Consider the following 19,264-nt stretch of genomic DNA (forward strand, 5'->3'; position numbering starts at 1 on the left):
AAGGAAACCAAAATGCGAATAGCTTACTTCATCACTGATCAAGCCGTACTCTTAAATGCCTATTTTATTGCAAACACATCAGTACATTTGAAATCACTAAAACTCTCAAAGTTTATAAGAATTGTGCCGAATTTACACAAGAATCTCACTGAAATCATGCTAGATGCTTCAACTGGACTGCAGAACTGTTTCTTTAAGTTTACAAAAAGTACTATATATTGTATGTTATCTTTTCAGTACACTTTGGAAATTTGATCAATTGATTCAAATAAGTATGTTTTGGTATTTTTATTGGAAGCTATTCGTCTCAGACTTTTATTCTTCTGTGTTGTTCTGTACAAGAAATGTGTTTGAAAAGTTTGACAAGTGTTGCCAAAGTTAAAAAATTAACACTGGAATAGTTTTAAAGATATAATATAAATTGGTTGTGGATTTTCCACTGGTGCTTTTAAGGGTTTTTTCTAAATTCATGGCAAGTCTAAATATGAATTTGATAGCACAAAGTTACATTTACCTCCAGAGTGTAATTAATAATGGTCTAAATGGTGTCAACAGCAAGGAATTTGAAATTAAATCGATTTGTTAGAATACAGAATCCACAAGTTTCCTTGATTTGGGAGGGTTGTTTGTTTGTTTTTATTGTTGTGGATCTCTAACTGGAAAAAAAAAGAGGGAGGAAATGGGTAAGTGATATTTAAGCACTTGAAAGAACATCACAGTAACAAGTTAGATTTGGTCTGTTTGAACCCAATAGTACATTACTTTCTGAAATGCTGGACTGCAGTTTAAAAGGTAGAACACAATTCCCTGTTATCTGTATTTATGTAATTGAAGAAGGCATATAATATGAATTATGACACTTCTCCAAAATATTGTGTTTCTTGGTTTGATTTTGCAGTGATGAACAGCAGAGGGACTATTTAATGGAGAGAAGAGATCTGGCTATTGATTTTATTTTTTCTTTAGTATTAATAGAAGTTTTGAAACAGGTAGGAGTTCTTAAATTATCCACTGACTGATAAATAATGGCAATTACTAATGCAAGTGAATTTTGGGATTCTTCTTTCTGATTGCATCTTCAATCTTCAATGTTTTTTATAATAAAAACATTAAGTACATTCTGCATGCTTCTTCATTGCTGTCTTTCTTGCACCTGTATGATACATAGCTTTCTCTGCTCATACAGACCTTACTTTGCCAAGTCTTTGGAGCTAAAGTATTTCTCTTCCAAATTTAATAAACATTAAATGGCTGGCTCAGTTTAGCTGTTCTGTTAGCTACGTGCTATTTTAACTGATATATTTCTGAGTGGATGATATCCATGAGTAATACTAGCACTAGTGTAATATATATGTACTTGTTATATTTTATTTTATGTTTTCAGATTCCACTTCATCCTGTAATAGACAGTTTGGTAAATGATGTTATTAACTTGGCTTTCAAGCACTTTAAGTACAAAGAAGGGTAAGGCTCTTTCCATGCAAAAATTCTTTGAAAAAAATACTTTCTTTTTTTTTTTTTTTTTAATAATTGTGGTTTAAACAGTATGTTTTCTCAGCTGAGAACTCTTTCTTGTCTCTTGCTAGGTACCTTGGTCCTAACACTGGAAATATGCACATTGTTGCAGATTTGTATGCAGAAGTAATAGGCGTTCTAGCTCAAGCAAAGTAAGCAAAAATCAATATATTATTTCCTCTGTAAATATGACAAAGTCTACTTGCTTAGTATGTGAATATTCTGATTTTCTCACTTTCTTTAAGTATTCTGTAGGAATAAGTCATTCCAGTTCATTTGCCTTCTATTTATCCAGATGTTCTAGAACATAGGCCTCTAGGGAATCACAGGCTTTCTACATCTTGTCCAGTGATACTGAATAAATTCAACTCAACTACAGCAGCATTATTTTTCCTATCTCAGCAATGACGTCTGTAGAAAGCCCAAAGGGCTGAAGAGAGCTATTTTAACTAGTTTTTTTTGTAGATGCTATTTTTTCTTTAGCTGGGCAAACCTATAAATGGCTATCCTCCTACATAGCAACAATAATAAGGCTCTCTGCAGCTATTTCAACTCAGAACTTAATGCATCTGCTTCTGAACCCTTCATCCTTCTTAGAACTGATAGCATGAAACGCTTTGTGGGTCAGATCTTAAATTTTGAATCTGTAAACAGTCAAACTCAGGATCTCATGTACTCAATATAACATTTCATCATAGACTTAAACCACAAACTAAGCACAGGATGAATTTTACTGCCCTGATGTAATGCTGTCTGTCTCCTGACGCTTTGGTGTTGCTGAGAGTGAGTCTCAGCTCTACAAAACCAGTCAGTTTGGCTTAATGTGGCTAAAACAGTTTGAGATTCTGGAAATCATATAAATTTAGCTAAGGTCCTACCTAGGCCTCTAAATTGGCTGGGTCACATGCAAAAGGAGAAGTTGCATCTGGATCCAAAGCTTCAAGCTGACTGTCAAAGTTCTGAAGGACCTTGCTAAGATGTTTCTGTTCACTTGGGTTGTCTATCAAAGGGAGTAACAAAAGGTTGTTACATGCTATGCCAACCATGAAAAAAATTACGTTCTTTCCATTTTTCCTCAAAAAGGGCAGGGAGGTGCTGTTGGATGCTCTTTCTGTATATCATTTTTAAGGGCAATGCGTCTCCAAAGACACCTTCAATAGATTTGTGGGAGAGACCAAAAATTATCACAGAGCCTTTTACCCCAAGTTAGTCTAGTTGTTAATGTTTAAGTGTTACTGTAATGGCTATTGGGGAAAAAAAAAAAAAAAAAACCAACAAACTGAAGGGACAAACTGCCTGTATGAATATTTTCAGGGTTATAATAAGAACACTCTCTTTTGAAAATATTGCATGTACTTGCAATAGCTATCTTCTATCATGGATTTTTGAAAAACATTTGAAGGTGTTATTTAAATGATACTGTTAGCTCTTACATAAAAGATGTGCATGATAATAAAATAATTTGAAAGATGTGGTTATCTAAAACTACTGAGATCAGGCTGTATGCTTCCTTTTCTCAGTTTATTAAAAGTGAAAGAAAGCTAAACAAAAACAATCCATTCAAACACTGATTGAAATGATACTTCTTTACAACCTAAGTTTTGTCTTCTTTACGTTTTCCCCTGTTTATATACCTTACAATACATATCAAATATTGATTTTGAACTTATTGGAACTAACCAATCTGAATCCATAGATTTCCTGCTGTAAAGAAGAAATTTATGGCGGAGCTGAAAGAGTTGCGGCATAAAGAACAAAGCCCGTATGTAGTTCAAAGCATTATCAGTCTTATAATGGGAATGAAATTCTTTCGCATTAAGATGTATCCTGTGGAGGACTTTGAAGCTTCTCTTCAGTTTATGCAGGTAAAATTCTTAAGTGTATGCCTGTGGTTTCCCAGACCTTTCTGAATGGGCAGATCTTTATTTTTCATGTAATATTCTAGGAGATTTTCCACATGTCATTTCCACATAATCCTAAATGTAGATACTTTCTGCTTGTTCTGAACCCCTCAGTGCTCTGGTCTCTAGAGAGTGTCATACCATACCAACTTTTCATCAGTCATATACCTCCAGTCCCTACATCTCATGCTCCAGCTAGAAGAGGTTTTGTTCTGTAGACCTCAGCCCCGTCCAACAGCTGTCTCTTGCCCTGTGTCCATGCCTAGCTGCTCTAAAGTAAACCTTCTGATATTGACACAGTTGCCAGAAAAGGGAGAAACTTGTGAAGGAGGAAAACACTGAGGAAGACACAGAGAATTGAGGCAAAAGCTGGATAGAATTTCCTTTGGATGTGTTGTCTCCTTCCACCACACCTTCACCCTGCTTCCCTGCTTGCTGTAGACTGTATTCTGTACCCTCCTGGTTTAAAAATCTCTATTACAGAGCATTGTTTGACTACAATGAATGCTTTAAATTAATCAATTGCATAATTTTGTAAAAGGCAAGAAATTATTTCATGTTTCATTATTACATATAATGTACAATTGGTTTTATTCCCGCCAGCAGGTTTTTTTAGGTTAATCTTTCTATTCCCATGTTTTTTCTTGGGATCACCTGCATGGTAACATGGTTTGTAGCCACTCATCCAGTAAAATAAATGTTTTCTATAAGCCTCCATGTAAAGGTTAGTGTATCAATGGTGTAAATGGAGAAAAAAAATCGATGTTAGATTGCCCACAAGTAAGGATTTGGCATTGGAATGCAAGTATGCAGGCATACAGACACATTGAGCTTTTTCTTTTAAGTCCTGAACAGGTAGCACAATCTATTTCAGCTTTGCAATATGTTCTAAACCATATTTAATGGCATATTTAAGACATATTTAACAACCCAGAAACAGATAATTTTTCTTCTTACTCTTAATTATGTAGACACATGCTAGTATGTGTTAACTTAGTTTAAGTTATCCAGAGCTGGCAAAATACCAAAGTAATGTGTGTTTAGTGCACTAGACTTGATGAGTGAATGGGTTGTGGCTCACCTTTATCTAGTGTTCATTACTGTTAAAATCTGTGGTAAAACTCCTATGTAGTAAAACTGAAATTTTGGATCTCTACCTTCCCCTGCTACATTATCTCAATACTAAATGAATTATTATTATATTTGCTACTCTGCGTCATAAAAAGCACTCTGCATGTAAGAAAACCTTATCTGCTCAGTTTGGTGAAGTGCATTTCACCTCTTTGGGCAGTTTGCCTGTTTGAGTCTCTCCATGCAATGTTTCATCTAAAGCCTCTGCCACAGCAGTGCGGCTGTAGTAGAGAGAGACTCTTTCCAAGGGGGTGAGCTGATCTCAGCAGTGAGCTCCAGGAGAGCCTGTCTTTCCCCAAAGAGTGCAGAAGCACCTCAGGAAGTCTGGCTGGAGTGACTGAAGCCATGTGTTGTATAATCCTGCTAGCACACAGAAAAAAAATGTGCATGATCTGAGGTGTAAACTGCTCTGCATGACTGTGAAGGAAAAATGGTCAGTAGGGACCTTCCTCATACAGTCAGGGGCTGTTTGGGCCCTGAACATGGAGAAAAAGTAACTGGGGCAATAGGATTTGTCATCCTCAGAGAAGCTGTAGACACAAGTGGGTGGATGCTTCTCTCCCCTCTCTCACTTCCTGAGCAACACAGCTGTCTGGAGAGTAGTTCTCTGCATGTTTAGGACAAAGTCTGCTTTTATTTTTTTCTTAATTCCCAGTTGCAGGCTGGAAATTGTCCTCACATAGCACAATTCCATATTGACCCTCAATATGCAACGGATCCTAGCAATGAAATTCATCCAAAAATATTTACAATAAGATTGTTCATTGCCCTGTGTACCTTACTAGAGAATTAGATTCCTTTTCTGGCCTTTCTTGTGTAAAGCAGTCCATGTTGACAATTAGTTTTGCTCCTGAAGATACACACAGGGAAGGCATGAGTCCAACTCCATATCTAGTCCAAAACACCACCAGGCACAGCTGGAGTCTGTGGAGACTTTCTGGATTAGAGTAACAGCTCCTTGATCTTGACTTATGTCCTGCTTTGTGCTTGCTGCAAAATGCAGATTTAGAAGTTAAGAGGCAAATGTTTTCAGTGGGATTTGCAGGATAAAAATAGTCACTGACACGTGATATGCATTCAGCAAACGTTTAGAGGTCTTTATTCCAGCTGATGTGCAATTGATGTTTCTTGTGGTTTTTGGTTTTTTTTTTAGGAATGTGCACATTATTTCCTTGAAGTTAAAGACAAAGATATCAAGCATGCACTGGCAGGACTGTTTGTTGAAATTCTTGTCCCCGTAGCTGCTGTGAGTTTATTTTTGATGTTGTTTGCATTTTTTTTTTTTAATTAGATAAAACAGCTTGGGAAATAGTGTTTTACTAACATAAAATTTTCTTTCAGGCTGTTAAAAATGAAGTGAATGTCCCCTGTCTGAGGAACTTTGTTGAAAGCCTGTATGATACAACACTTGAACTTTCATCACGAAAGAAACACTCATTGGTTAGTAACCTAAGAAGCAGAGGTTAAATTCTTTGTCACAAATAATTCTGAGCAAGATTCTTGGGAAATTGCAAAATGTTTTATTTTCATTTGGCTATAACCAATACATTTATATTTGCAGGGAAAAATATTATGTTTCCAGAAAATAACTGTACTTATTTTACTCATACTATGATCTAAATTAGTCTGAATCAAAGGTGTTGTCAGCTTCTTGTTCTGTGATTATTAAATGGTTAGGTTTTCTCATAGTTGTTATGTGTAAACATTAGGGGAAGAGGAGAAAGAATAGAGTTCACTTCTTGTCAAGCGAGAACAAATGAGGCATGTGGGAACAACTCTCAGGGGCCTTAAATAATACATTGTAGGAAGGAAAAAATGTATAATACATGCCCTTTTAAATCCATAACTTGGCTACTGTGTAGCTCCCTATTTCATTTTTTTGTGTGTGAGATGAACAGTGGCACTGCAGTGTATTTTTGGAATCATGAGTTGATCTGAATTAAATGAGGATCTGAGTCAGTTTGATGCTGGCTGCCTTAAGCAGTCTGTCTCTCCAACTGGGTCAGCGCCCGTCAGCGCTGTGGCATTAGCTAATTCATTTTGAAGTCTTGGACCTTTTAAGTAAAGAAAGTTTGTCATTTGTCCTCCCTCATTCCAGGGGAAAGTCAAAAAGGCTTCCCTGTTCGCAGTTCTTTCGGCAAATGCTGGTCACTGGCGCTAGTGAAACTGCTGGGAGGACTGCAGGAGCTCTCTGCCTGTTACAACATTCCCAGGGGACGGTCAGAGCATCCCCTGGGGCACAGTCCTGATCCAGTTTGAATTAGTGGGAGGCTTGAGATGGATTTCTGGTTTCACTCTGCTTGCATTTGTGTGGCTCTGTTCCACTCTACCGAGTTAATAAAACGTTGTTGGAACTGTACAGAGCTTTTCTGTACAGTTTTTACATTAAATAGAGCTTCCCAAACTGTGGCCATACTTGCCAAAGACAATAGTACATTCTTGAGAAAGAATTGCACAGCTGGGCCTTTGCATTTGATTGCTTGTCTGCACATACCAAACTGGAGGCTACATAGTTAAAAGTGACAAAATAGAATAGATTCTTGTGAGGGTGTGATTAGCAATACAAACATTGCAAGGAGGAGGAGGAGGGGAAAGGCAAACAGTTGACAAAAATAGCTGCAGTGCATATTTCCAGGCTTCCAGGAAAAAAAGCACACTCCTTAAAGTCTGAACTGGACCAAGATCAGTGTTTGGTGAATCCATGCACTTACTGTACAGACAGGATGGAGGAATTCATCTTGCTTCATTTTCTAAAAGGACCTCATATGAGTTAGTCATTAAGGTTCTCTTAGTAGTGAATGGAGAAAATTAGGAATTCCAGGAGATGGTTTATCTTTCCTGCTAGGGATTTTTCTTAGGATTGGTTGTAACACTCTTGGAACGTTACTAAATTCTGAGATCCAATCAAGTAGTATAATACTGTATAGTAAGAAAGTCTTCTGTGAGAAAACTTCAGTTATCCTGTCCTGTATGTATTTTGGACATGAAGATAATAAAACTAAAAATTAATGTACATGTGCCATGTGATCAAGAAATTAACCTAGATAGTTTATGTTACATGTTGCTGGAACAGAAACTGAGATTTATGATGTGTTTATACTTTGAGCTGTGACTGAAGTAAGATTTTAGAGATAATTTTTAGAATCATTAATTTTATTTTTGACTAACACCTTTGAAGTCCTGATTGGGTTTATTAGCATTACAACTGAAACTTTAGTCTTCTTGAAATAGCAAAGTCAGTTTCAAAATTATTCGGTGCATTTTAGCTTATTTATTTAGTGTAACATTTACAAGTGTTAAAGTAAGCATTGATAAAGATTGGGTTCCGGTGCTTCAACTTCTTTGTTCTTCTTTTCTTCTTTTTATATTTTGCTTCACAAGCTGAAAATCCCAGCAGATCCAGGCAATCTCTGTATTTTACAATTCTTTAGGGTGTTTGACATGTCTCTCGGTAAATATTGTGACTGCAGATTTTGAGGAGCAATACTCATCTGATTCACAAGTTACAACAATCTCTCTGGGTCCTGTTGGTATATTAATAAAGTTCAGTTGTTTCTATGCTTTTATTTCTCAGTAAACTGGCAGAACTTAGCCCTGAGAGTCTGTAAAACTGTGCCCTACCTTACACTGATATGAGTACACATTTGGTTGGGTTTAGTTTGTCCATGAAACATATCTGTGATAGCTTTAGAGAAAGCTCCTTTTAAATAGCACTGCTTAGAAATGTGTTTATGTTGGCTAACTTGTATTGCACTAAATAGAGGAGTTAGAACTTCAGATTTACAGTAACTCTATTAAGTTAGTTTTGTGTTGTGTAGACATACAAATAACACTGTATCGACATCCGTTTCCTGTTTAGGCTTTGTACCCCTTGGTAACATGCCTGCTTTGTGTCAGTCAGAAGCAGTTCTTCTTAAACAGATGGCATATTTTCCTCAACAACTGCCTGTCCAATCTCAAGGTTAGTATCTCCTGGTTTTAATATTGTATTCAGACTTCAGTATGCACTGTTGATCTGTTGCATAGCCTTTTTATGTAAATGTGCTGAGTTATTGTTATTATCTGATTCCGTGCATAATTTTATTCCTGACAGTACAAGTTCTTTAGCTGTGCAGGTTTTTTCAATAGCAAAAAAGTATTTATGGCCCTAGTTTGAATTTTTACTCAACTCAAGTTAGAGTAAAACTCAAGTTCCTCTAACTCAAACCAAGCCCATACCTGTGAAACAGAAGACATTGCTGATGAGTTATTAGGTTGAGTGACATACCAAAATTGATCTAGTAGTAACTTGCTTTTTTCGTTGGAAACAAAGAACTTATTTTTTCAAAATGAAACTGCTTGTAGGACACTGATTCTGTTTCTCGTTTCATTCCTGTTAAGTGTTTGCATTACAAAAACCCTAAACTGTTTCAAGTTTTTTCCTCCATGTAGCCGTTCTTATTCCTTTGCCATTTGTTAGATCTTTGATGTTTAAGGTTGGCTTTCCACTGCAATCTGCTGTTGTTCCCAGGCTGCACATAGTGTTCAATGCACATGTGCTACTTATCATTACTACTTTTACTTTTGCAATAGCTCATGTCGCATGCCATGCTGAAACTGCATCCCTGTGAAAGGGTGGTCGTGTGCCCACCTGAAAAGTGCAATATGAAAAACACAGTGAAGTAATTAGAGCAAGTGAAAGGCCTCCCAACTGTCTAGATGAACTGGTGATTAGGAGGGTTCTGCTAACAGCACGCTTCAAACTTCACATAAACTTCATATTTCAGCCACTTTCTCAGCTCAGAGGCAAACATCTGTTCTCCAAAAGTTGAGTTCTCAAGCCTATTAAAAAGGTATATATTACATCCTTTTTTGCTGTTGCTTCTGGTTGTGCTTCCTCTTTATGAAACAATTAGTACTGATTCTCTTCATATGGATCCTGCTGTTAGAATAGCTCCTCAGAATGGTCAGTCTGCCTGAGGATTTCTTTTCACCAGTACCTGAATACCTTACTTTTGGTGACGATGCGTTAGAATCTTACTTGCAAAGGGATTCACAAAATGAGCATGTTGTTATTGAAACTAGTTTTATGGGGTTTTATACAGTTGTACGAACTTCAGAAAAGGCAAAGCCAGCTGGGAATATATATTTTTCTGAAAATTAAGGAGATCCTGACAAATTATTTGAAACCGTCAGAGAAAATATAAGAAAAATTGGTCCTGTCTTAGTGATTGAAAATAAAATTGGACTTTATCTTGCAACCTGTGATTCATCAATATGTACTTCAATTTATAGTGCTCTCAGATTAATGTGGTGGCACTAATTCAATCTTTACTTTGAGGAGAAAGTAAGGTTGCTGAATACGTGGCTAAAGAAAGTGGTTGGGCACTCCTTCCCAGTACAGAGAAAGAGATGCCCCAACCACTGAAACAGTCTTTTCACCAGACAGGCTGGCACCTCAAAACCCAAGCCAAACTCACACAGCTGGAGGAAGAGCTGGAAATCCACCCCTTAGAGGAAAAGTTGTGCACATCAACACCATGAACTTGGACATACCCTGCTCATGGACATGCCCACAATGTCCCTGGATGTATCTTAGGCTTTTTATCGTCTTCCTTTTAATCCTGTTTGTGCCATGCAGCTTGATGTTCTGACAAAAAATTGGCCTACTGTTTTTTGAAAACTCCAATGATACTAGTCTCAGCCCTTTTCTCCTCCCCCTTTCTCAATGGCCCTTACAGCTAACTGGGATATTTGGACATGTGCTAACAGATAGCTTCCTCCTCTGCAACACAGCCTCTTGTACCTTACTTCGGTTAGCCACAGCCTGCTGTTTTCTTGAGAGCTTTGGAATAAGAATAAATTTTGATAAATGTACTTCCTCACCTGCTGAAGAAATAAAATTCTTAGCTCTGACTTGTACAAGGACTGACATGATTATGCCTGATGAAAAATGGATTGAAAGTAAACAGGTTAATAAACAAATTGATTGTAATGAATTTTATTATTTTAAAATCCTGTAGACCTTTTACTACTTATTCTAAACACATGCAACAACCATTGTATGCTGCTGTAATAAAGAAAGAAAGTTTTCTGTCCACATAAAAGTTTATTGCATAAAATGTGTTGTCAAGGAGTTGAACGGAAACTGGAGCCCAAAAACAGTGTTTCTATTCCTAAGCTTATGACAGATGCCACGTTGAAAGTTGAAGTTGTCTCCCATTTCACTGGCAAATTGTCTTCCCATCAGTTTGCAGGACCCAGACCAGTACACACGCAGGAATTACTGATGGCATCAGTTGCAGTTTCTTTGATCAAACTGCAGTCTTTGATCCATGACTCAACATTAGTCTGCTGAAAATATCTCAGATTTTTGCCAGGGTGGTTTTGCCCTGTGGGCCAGGCAAACTTTATCTCAGGTCAAAGTGTACTGGACTCCTTCAAAGTTTAACCCAGCAGATGGCTCAGCATGTGGGGGACCATCTGACTGGACTTACTTGTTTTTTACTTGTGGTTTTTTTTTTTTTTTTTTTACTTGTTTTTTACTCAGACAGCCCTTAGAACTGCCACAGAAACAGAAAACTGCATATGACTGAAGAGACCCAGAGACAATCCTGAACTGGTTTCTAAAAATAAACAGCAATCATACAGATAAACCAATTCAGTCCAGCTGATCACAGATGCCATGTTAATCAGGCTAGCCTAAGCATCCACAGATTTCTATCCTTTCACTTTTGAGTATGTGTGGTACATTCCTTTATCTGTTCTTCATACCAGGCCTCCTCCATAGGGCAACAGCTTTTGAACTAATGTAATCTACTGAATAAGAGGTTTTCTTTTCATAGTCAAATTGGAGGGGATTTCAAACAGAGATTTTAAATTGTAAGGTGTTTAACTTAATTAACTTGATACTTGGGTTTTTCAACAACTTAAGTAATAACAGAAGCAGGTCAGATGCTGGGGCATCCTATAGCTACAGGAATGGAGCACTGAGCAGTTGTGAGGCTCTGTCTTTTTGTTTCATTATTAAAATGCTGAACCTTGGCATCCATGAAGTATAGAACTTCCTTGCTAATTTGTGCCTGAAGTTTTTTCTTGTGTGGTACATTTCTCTAGAATAAGGACCCAAAAATGGCTCGAGTTGCACTGGAATCTCTGTACAGACTACTGTGGGTTTACATGATCAGAATTAAATGTGAAAGCAACACAGCTACCCAAAGGTAAAATGCTTTATTTGTAATGAAAATCCATTGTAGAGTGGATGTTGCCAGGTTTTATAGTTCTCCTGAATTCCTTCCAATTGAACCTATTTCTATTGTGAAATAAGAAACTCAACTGGACAACAAAATATTGCCTCTTGTGGCACTGTCAGTTATCCTGTCACCTGTAAAAATTGCTATATAAAGTGTTTGTGCTTTTAGAAAAATTAGAAGTCACTCCTTGTTCAGTGTTAGTTAAAAATACTTTTGTAGTGGCAGTTGACTGGTTAATTTACATGTAATGTAGTAATGAAATAAAATAATTACACTGAATTTCTAGCAAAGGATCAGAACAAGATGCCCCATTACAATTTCATTTCAAAGGAAGTTTTTTTCTGGTCTTTCTAAATGGAGCATCGTGCTAAATGAAGGTCTGCGAGGTCCAGAATTGTCTAATGTTTCTTTTTCTTCTGCAGTCGACTTATTACTATTGTCACAACCCTTTTCCCGAAAGGGTCCCGTGGTGTTGTGCCAAGAGATATGCCTCTAAACATCTTTGTGAAGATAATACAATTTATTGCACAGGTATGGAAGAGCCATGCATGTATCTGTCCATATCATGAACAACTTATTTTCTGAATAACAAATTAACAAATAAGTAAATTTCTAATTTTTTGCAACCCTGTTGACATTATCTTTCATGCAGGGAATGATGAAATTAACTGAGCTGGGACAGACTTCTTTTGAACAACAGTTTTTGGTTACGCTCATTCCACTGAAAATAGATTAAAATATGTTCACTTCAAGTCACATTTTAAAAATTAAGTTTTTAAAATTTCCAGCAAGTCAAAAAAACACTCTAACATACTCTGACTGTCAATAAAGTTCAAAATAATAGGCCATGTTCCATCCTGATACTGAATCATCCCTGCTATATAGGACAGTAAGTTGCACTGCTTTCAAAGGAGTAAACATCAGTAAACTGCAGGTTCAGCGTGGAGTTGACTCATGTAGTTTTCATCAGTTCCAATGGGAACTGCTAAAATAGGCTAACCTGCAGTGCTGGAAGTTTCATCATTTTTGTGACTTAAATTCAGAATATTTTCCCATTCAGCAAAGCACTTAAGCACTACTTAAAGTCTCTGATAGGAATGAAGTAAACAGATGCTTAAAATCTTCCCTTAACTGTGCCATCTGTGAACAAGCTCTTTTTATGAAAATACTGTGTTAGTGCCAGAATTATTGCAGTTTAAATAAAATAATTAAAAGCTTTATTTCCAAAATGGATCATTTTCTATTTAAATGTTATATATATTTTTGATTTTGTCAACATAAAGCATTGTTAAAAGCTTAGGTCTGATAATATGTCCTACATACTTCTGAAAATCTGTTTTTCCATATATTTAAATAAACTCTGATGAAAATGTTTTTTGGCGTTCTGTAGCCTTAATGAAAATAACTAGCAGAAGTGATTTCTGCTAGTCACAAAGCCTAATGATTTGCAGTATTTTTGCTATTTTAGGAACGTTTAGATTTTGCAATGAAAGAAATTATCTTTGACTTCCTTTGTGTTGGAAAACCAGCAAAAGCTTTCAGTCTCAACCCTGAGGTATGATGTGCATCTGCCTTTTTTTTTCTTTTTTTTTTTTTTTTTAGTTAGTATGTATTGTGTTGTGTTACATTTACTTCCTGGTTACATTCTAAGCATGCTTTCACCTTTTTCCAGTTTTAAGGCCAAATCTTGAATCTGATTTATTGGTAAAGTACATCTGTCAATTTCTATCTGTAAAATGCCACATTGTTTATGCCTTTCTGGTGTTTTCTCAGTGAAGAATATCAAATGTGAACTAGTGCAAATGTATAGAACAAAAAGAAAAGTACAAATAAAAATATTGGTCACAGTATGTCCTTATCACTGTGCTGTTGTTACATGCAACACCTGAAACTATTTTAATATAACAATAACTTTTCAGTAACAGTGTCAATGTTTTTCAAAAGAGTTTTACTGAGAGTACATGATGCAAGAAAGCTTGAAAAAGAAAATACTCTAGTAAAATTTTAGCACTCTGACCAGCAAAGCTCCACTGGTGTTCTTGTCATGAATCAGCTTCCTAGTGCTTTTCCTAGAGAAAAGAATCAGACATTTGAAAAACTTTTCAAAAAAATCAAAATATAGATAAGTACTAAAAAAATAAAAATTTCTCTTAAAAATATAGAATTCCTTAAAATTTTGAAAATATTTTCCTTTGAAAACTAAGAAAAAATACAAAATAACTTGTGATCCTCTCATAAAACATGTCTGTAATAATACTGTAGAATTAAACTGTTGTATCTATTCACTAAGATGTTAAAACAGAATTATTGCCTTGCACAAATTATATTTGCTACAAAAAATGTAGAAAAGTAGATGAAACTTTCTACTGTCAAAAGCGGGAAAAATGAAAGGCAAGCTTTGCTTTGAACATAGCTTTCATCTTTCTGTAGCAGAGTAAAAAAGGATGAAACAGAATTTTCGAGCAGGCAGTCCACATCATGCTCTGGGTCAGCCACCTGCAGCATTGACTGAGACAGGTCCTACAAAGGACATTTTGTGTTAGCCCAGCTGAGAGGGAGTGGACATAGTCCTTAGCTTCTTGTTGAATCAACATCTGAAATTTTACTGTTTCTCAACAGCATTGTAAAACTGAAAATAAAGACATTATGGCACCACTTTTTAATGTACGTAGACTTTAGCATTCTAAAAAAAACCTCTCCATAATCTGTGTAAACCCGTCTCTGGGAGATTGTCAGTAGGACAGCCTCTTAGTTTTTGGATCACATTCCAGAGGAATTGAAAACACTGTAGTCTTTCAATCACTGCAATACAAAGCTTGCAAATTTTCCTCTGGTGCATTCCCAGAAGGCGTTCAGGTCACTTAGATTCAGCTTCCTAATATTTTCACATTGTAGTTTTGGCATTGAGCATCATTCCAGACTTTTCTCTCAGTATGATTAACCCTGGGGCCTTTCATGACAGTTATTGATTATTGTTTTTTTTATAACAGATACAGGTCATTTATGTTTAACTGAAGGTCCATTTAAGATTCTTTGCTACACTACAGATCATATCCAGGTATTTTATCCTGCAGATAAAAAGATAATGTGCTAATGGAAATATTAAAAGTTCTGAGAGGAGAGAGTGCTGCTCACAGTGGAGATAAGAATTTATTTCATGGGCAGTTTTTGTGAAATATATGAGACCAGTTAATGTAGTGAAGATACAGAAGAAAATGCCTGCAAGTGCATTCTCAAAATTTCAAAGTGAATGAAGAATATGAGTAGAATATGATTATTTGATTGTGGAACTCATCCATCTTCTAAACTTCACAGAGAATGAATATTGGCCTGAGAGCTTTCTTGGTAATTGCTGATAGTTTGCAGCAAAAAGATGGTGAACCGCCAATGCCAGTGACTGGAGCTGTCCTTCCCTCTGGAAACACTCTCAGAGTGAAGAAAACGTATTTGAGCAAAACTCTTACAGAGGAGGAAGCTAAAATGATAGGTCAGTAAGAGAATGGACAATACAGAAACTTGTGTGAGAATGGATGTGAACATGTTTTCAGCACTTGAGCAGAATAGTTTATTATTGTCAAGTATTGGATTTATTTTTGTATTGTAAGCATTTAATTTATTGTGTGTTCTAATGAAATAGATGGTTCAGTTGGCCAAATGCTGCTTTTCATAGGTTATTCTGAAAAGTTCTCAGTCATGCTCCACAAGAGATAACAATATTCCCTGTATTCTGGGTGGGGTTAAAGACACAGGTAGTCTTAAATCTTTAATTGCTGATACCTGTGTTTATTCATGGATATTCATCCTATTAGAAACAGTGTCTGTGCTCAAAGACGTGCCAGCTTTGAAAACCATCAAAGATTCCATTCATAGCCTCATTTTAATTGCAATATCTTAAACTTTCAAGATGGCCCAACTTTTAAGTGTAAAATAAAGTTGTACTGAAGGGCCTAAGTTAATAGCACTGCTGCCTTGAGCTTCACTGTAGAGCAAGAATCCTGAGCTGTGTAAGAGCCTCTCTATCATGCCCTGAAGGTGCCTGGTTTTGTTGGGGAAAAAAAAAAAAAAAAAAAAAAAAAAAAGTTTGGCTGCTCACCTTTCACCTTCCCACTTCATTGAGTCCCCAAAGTTATGTGGATGAAATGAAGTCTACACCACTGGTGAAGATCACTTCAAGTGTGTTGTACTGTGCTAGATCATTGTAGTAATATCGAGAAAATAAGCAGTGTAAGACGCAGTGCTGCTGAAGTATTTGAAGTATTTGAAGATAGTATTTGATAACAAATGTTTGCTCTATTAAATTCCTGTATTATTTAATTGCTATTTTATGATCCAGTATTCCAGTTTCCATGTAAAAGATGTAAGCATTCCTTTTGGAGCAGGTAACATGTTCTGGTTTTGGATCAGGATATCATTACTAGCTGAATATGCTATCTCATGAGCAAAGCATTTTTCTTACTTCATGCACCACAGCATGAGTAAGCGACTTTCTTTTTCAGAATATATATATGTATGTATCATAAATATCCTGAATTATAAGAAAACACATATTTTTGCAGGTATGTCACTATATTATTCTCAAGTAAGGAAAGCTGTGGACAACATCCTCAGACACCTTGACAAGGAAGTAGGTCGGTGCATGATGCTAACCAACATACAGATGCTGAACAAAGAACCTGAAGACATGATTACGTGAGTGCTAAAGAACACTAATGCCCATGAAACGTGTAGATGTGATTTTGGAACTTTTCCTCTATTTCTGTCTATGATGAGTCATAGAGAAACAGCAAGAAACAGGAACATTGAGCTTAATTACTATATACTTTGAAAAAATGTTTATGACAATTTGGATGTGCTTCTTTGAATGCTGTAGTGTTTGGAACTGAAGATGTTCTCGATGTAGGTAAAATCATGTGTGATTCCTATGGTTGTTTAGATGGTAGAAGTAGAATGCTAAAGTAGAAAACGTGGCAGCCTATGCTCAGAATGCTGTCTCAGGGTATATTTACATCACTGAACTTCAAAATGAATGCAATGAATTCTGTAAATCCCTGTTAATAATAATATTCAAAAATTCCCTTTGCTTTTCTTGCCTGTAATCAAAATCAAATCTTAATTAAAAACCCAAGTAATCTTGTGATAAGGCTTAGATTTAAGCAGTATCCCACTGGAACAGAATCAAACCAGTGTGCTTCAAGCTGCATTGAACAGCACCATTTTTCACTTTCATCCAGAATTATTAGTGAGGGAAGTTTTCTGGAGAGAGTTCTGGTGAGGTGAACATAAAGTAGATGTTAGAGACACAGAGACATCATCTTATACATGCAGAGCACAGATTGTAGAGATCTCAACTGGAAGGAGACCTTGTGTATCTTAACTGTTAGAGCAGTGGACATGGTCATTAGTCTAAAAAAGAAACAACCCCTGGAAAAAAGTTTGGAATATCATGAAAAGGAAAATGATCTCTTTGGGATATTTTACATTTACTGCCCAAAATGTCAACTTGCTAGGAGTACTGTGAGTGATAGACTGACTGCAATGACTGGCCAAATTGAACTACCTTGTACAATTGATACAATCTTTATGGTTTTGTTCCTCTGCCCTTATTTGTTGCAATGCCTCGAGGTGAGAGTGTAGGCTGTGTCACCAGCATTGTCTTTATTTATATTCATAGCTAATATTACTATACAATAATATTTCATATTTTTCTTGTAGTCCTACCCACCCCATGTCATGTTCGGTTCTCACACCCAGTGCTCATAACCATTTTGGATATTCAGGCTTTTGTGGTAGGGAAAGCCAGTTTTGAAACTCACATTTTATTCCCAAAAGGTAATTGCACAGTGAAACCTTGGGCACTAAGATAAGAAGTGTATTTAATCCTTGCTATAAATATCCTTTGGATGGTTTCTCAGCATCACCAAAATGTTGTTTATTTTTAGAGTCAGTGAACAAATAGACTTAAAAGAGTTTTAAATTTCAGGAAGTCTTAAGGTTCGGTAGTAACTTTTGTCAGAAACATGAAGATTGGAATATTTACATGTGTAAGTTGCTGCCTTTTGTGTTGTACTTTATATCCAGATGAGATCTAATTTAATATATACACCAAAAATGACAGCAAACCACAAAGCAAAATCAAAAGTGAACCACATTATAACACTATTTTACTTGTTCTTTCAAGGGAAAAAATATCCAGGATGCTTAATTATCACTTATTTAAAATCATGTGAACTCAGAAAAAAACATCAGTAGCTGTTACTATCAGGATTGAAAATGATCCTTTCAAAACCTGCATTGTGGATATGTGGAAAAGCCAACATTTTTTTTATGTAATTGTTTCCCATTTTATTCACAGAACTCCATGCTTCACTAGAGTTACATATTTATTTTGAATTCTTATGGACTTTAATTGGTAGATATCACACTGTATTTATGTTCATTTTAAAGTTACTGCTTTTGTCATAGTTACATAAAGTTTATGTATAAACTGTATATAATGAATACCATAGTGGTATTTTTATTAACAAATAAAATAAGAATCAGAGGGAAGTAACTAGGCAGTGAGCAGACATAACGTTTTAAAGTATGCAGATTCTGGTTTTCTTTGGCAGTCCTAGACTTGCTTCTAGATAATATTTAATTACTGATCCTTTCAGCCTTTATTGCTGAAGTAATAAATGCCAGTATGGAGGGTCTTATTAAAATCCTAAGTAAGAAACATCCATTGCATCCTACACTATGAATTTCAATACTGGTTATAATTACTTCTCAACATTTAGTTAGAATAGGGCATCCATTTTTCTAAAGCACAAACCCGTCCTTGCAAGTACTTCAAAGGCTCCCCTTGCCTCCCTCGCATGCTCTGCCTGGTAGCTCAGATGATGAGTTGGGAACTTCTCTTGGTACTCTTCTGAGCAGCTGATAAGCCACAGAACACCCACAGGTTTTATATTTATAAATAATACTCATTTGCCTTCAGAAGAGTTTCCTCTCAAACTATTATTTTACAGGTCTCCATTTGAAGTGCACAAACTTTGCCCTCACTAGGGTCTGAGTGTAAGGAAAGGCTGCAAAGTTCATTTTCCATTTCAGGTCATCAAGGAAGACTGGGTTTGCCTGCACATGAAATTCCCAATGGCACTTTGATGTTTACAACTGTAAAAATACAGGATTTTGCACTAGTTATTAATCCAGCTAGTATTTGCTTTAGTGATAATAGTTGAAAGGGATTTGTTCATAATCAGATTCTCAGTGAGATGTTGTATTTTACTCCTTTTCCAGTCAGTTGCTGACACCTTTCAAGTTCTGTCTGTTAGAGGACAGAAACAGTGAGACAGAGGAAATTAATCATGAATATAGTTTCTCCTTACTGTACCATTAAGACAGTTAATTGAAAATGTGTCAGCATTTTATTCATGTAATATATATCCAAGCTGGTAAGTAAGATGTTAACTACAAAACTTCTTTTAATCTTTGAATTAAGTAAGT

The 19,264-nt window shown here is 36.1% G+C and overlaps 1 protein-coding gene across 6 annotated transcripts in view; it reads left to right on the forward strand.

Moving 5' to 3' along the window:
* Positions 1–19,264, forward strand: part of FRY (FRY microtubule binding protein) — a 159,655-nt gene that overhangs the window by 54,634 nt on the left and 85,757 nt on the right. For all 6 annotated transcript variants that reach the window (XM_066313153.1, XM_066313156.1, XM_066313154.1 and 3 more), the window contains exons 5-16: positions 899–989; positions 1,385–1,464; positions 1,587–1,667; positions 3,212–3,380; positions 5,701–5,793; positions 5,889–5,987; positions 8,407–8,508; positions 11,643–11,746; positions 12,202–12,310; positions 13,248–13,334; positions 15,095–15,266; positions 16,336–16,468. In XM_066313153.1, the coding sequence (XP_066169250.1) occupies positions 899–989; positions 1,385–1,464; positions 1,587–1,667; positions 3,212–3,380; positions 5,701–5,793; positions 5,889–5,987; positions 8,407–8,508; positions 11,643–11,746; positions 12,202–12,310; positions 13,248–13,334; positions 15,095–15,266; positions 16,336–16,468 (1,320 nt within the window). The remainder of the gene's footprint in view (positions 1–898; positions 990–1,384; positions 1,465–1,586; positions 1,668–3,211; positions 3,381–5,700; positions 5,794–5,888; positions 5,988–8,406; positions 8,509–11,642; positions 11,747–12,201; positions 12,311–13,247; positions 13,335–15,094; positions 15,267–16,335; positions 16,469–19,264) is intronic.

The sequence above is a fragment of the Sylvia atricapilla genome, chromosome 2 (genome assembly GCF_009819655.1).
Source record: "Sylvia atricapilla isolate bSylAtr1 chromosome 2, bSylAtr1.pri, whole genome shotgun sequence".
Lineage (NCBI taxonomy): Eukaryota > Metazoa > Chordata > Aves > Passeriformes > Sylviidae > Sylvia > Sylvia atricapilla.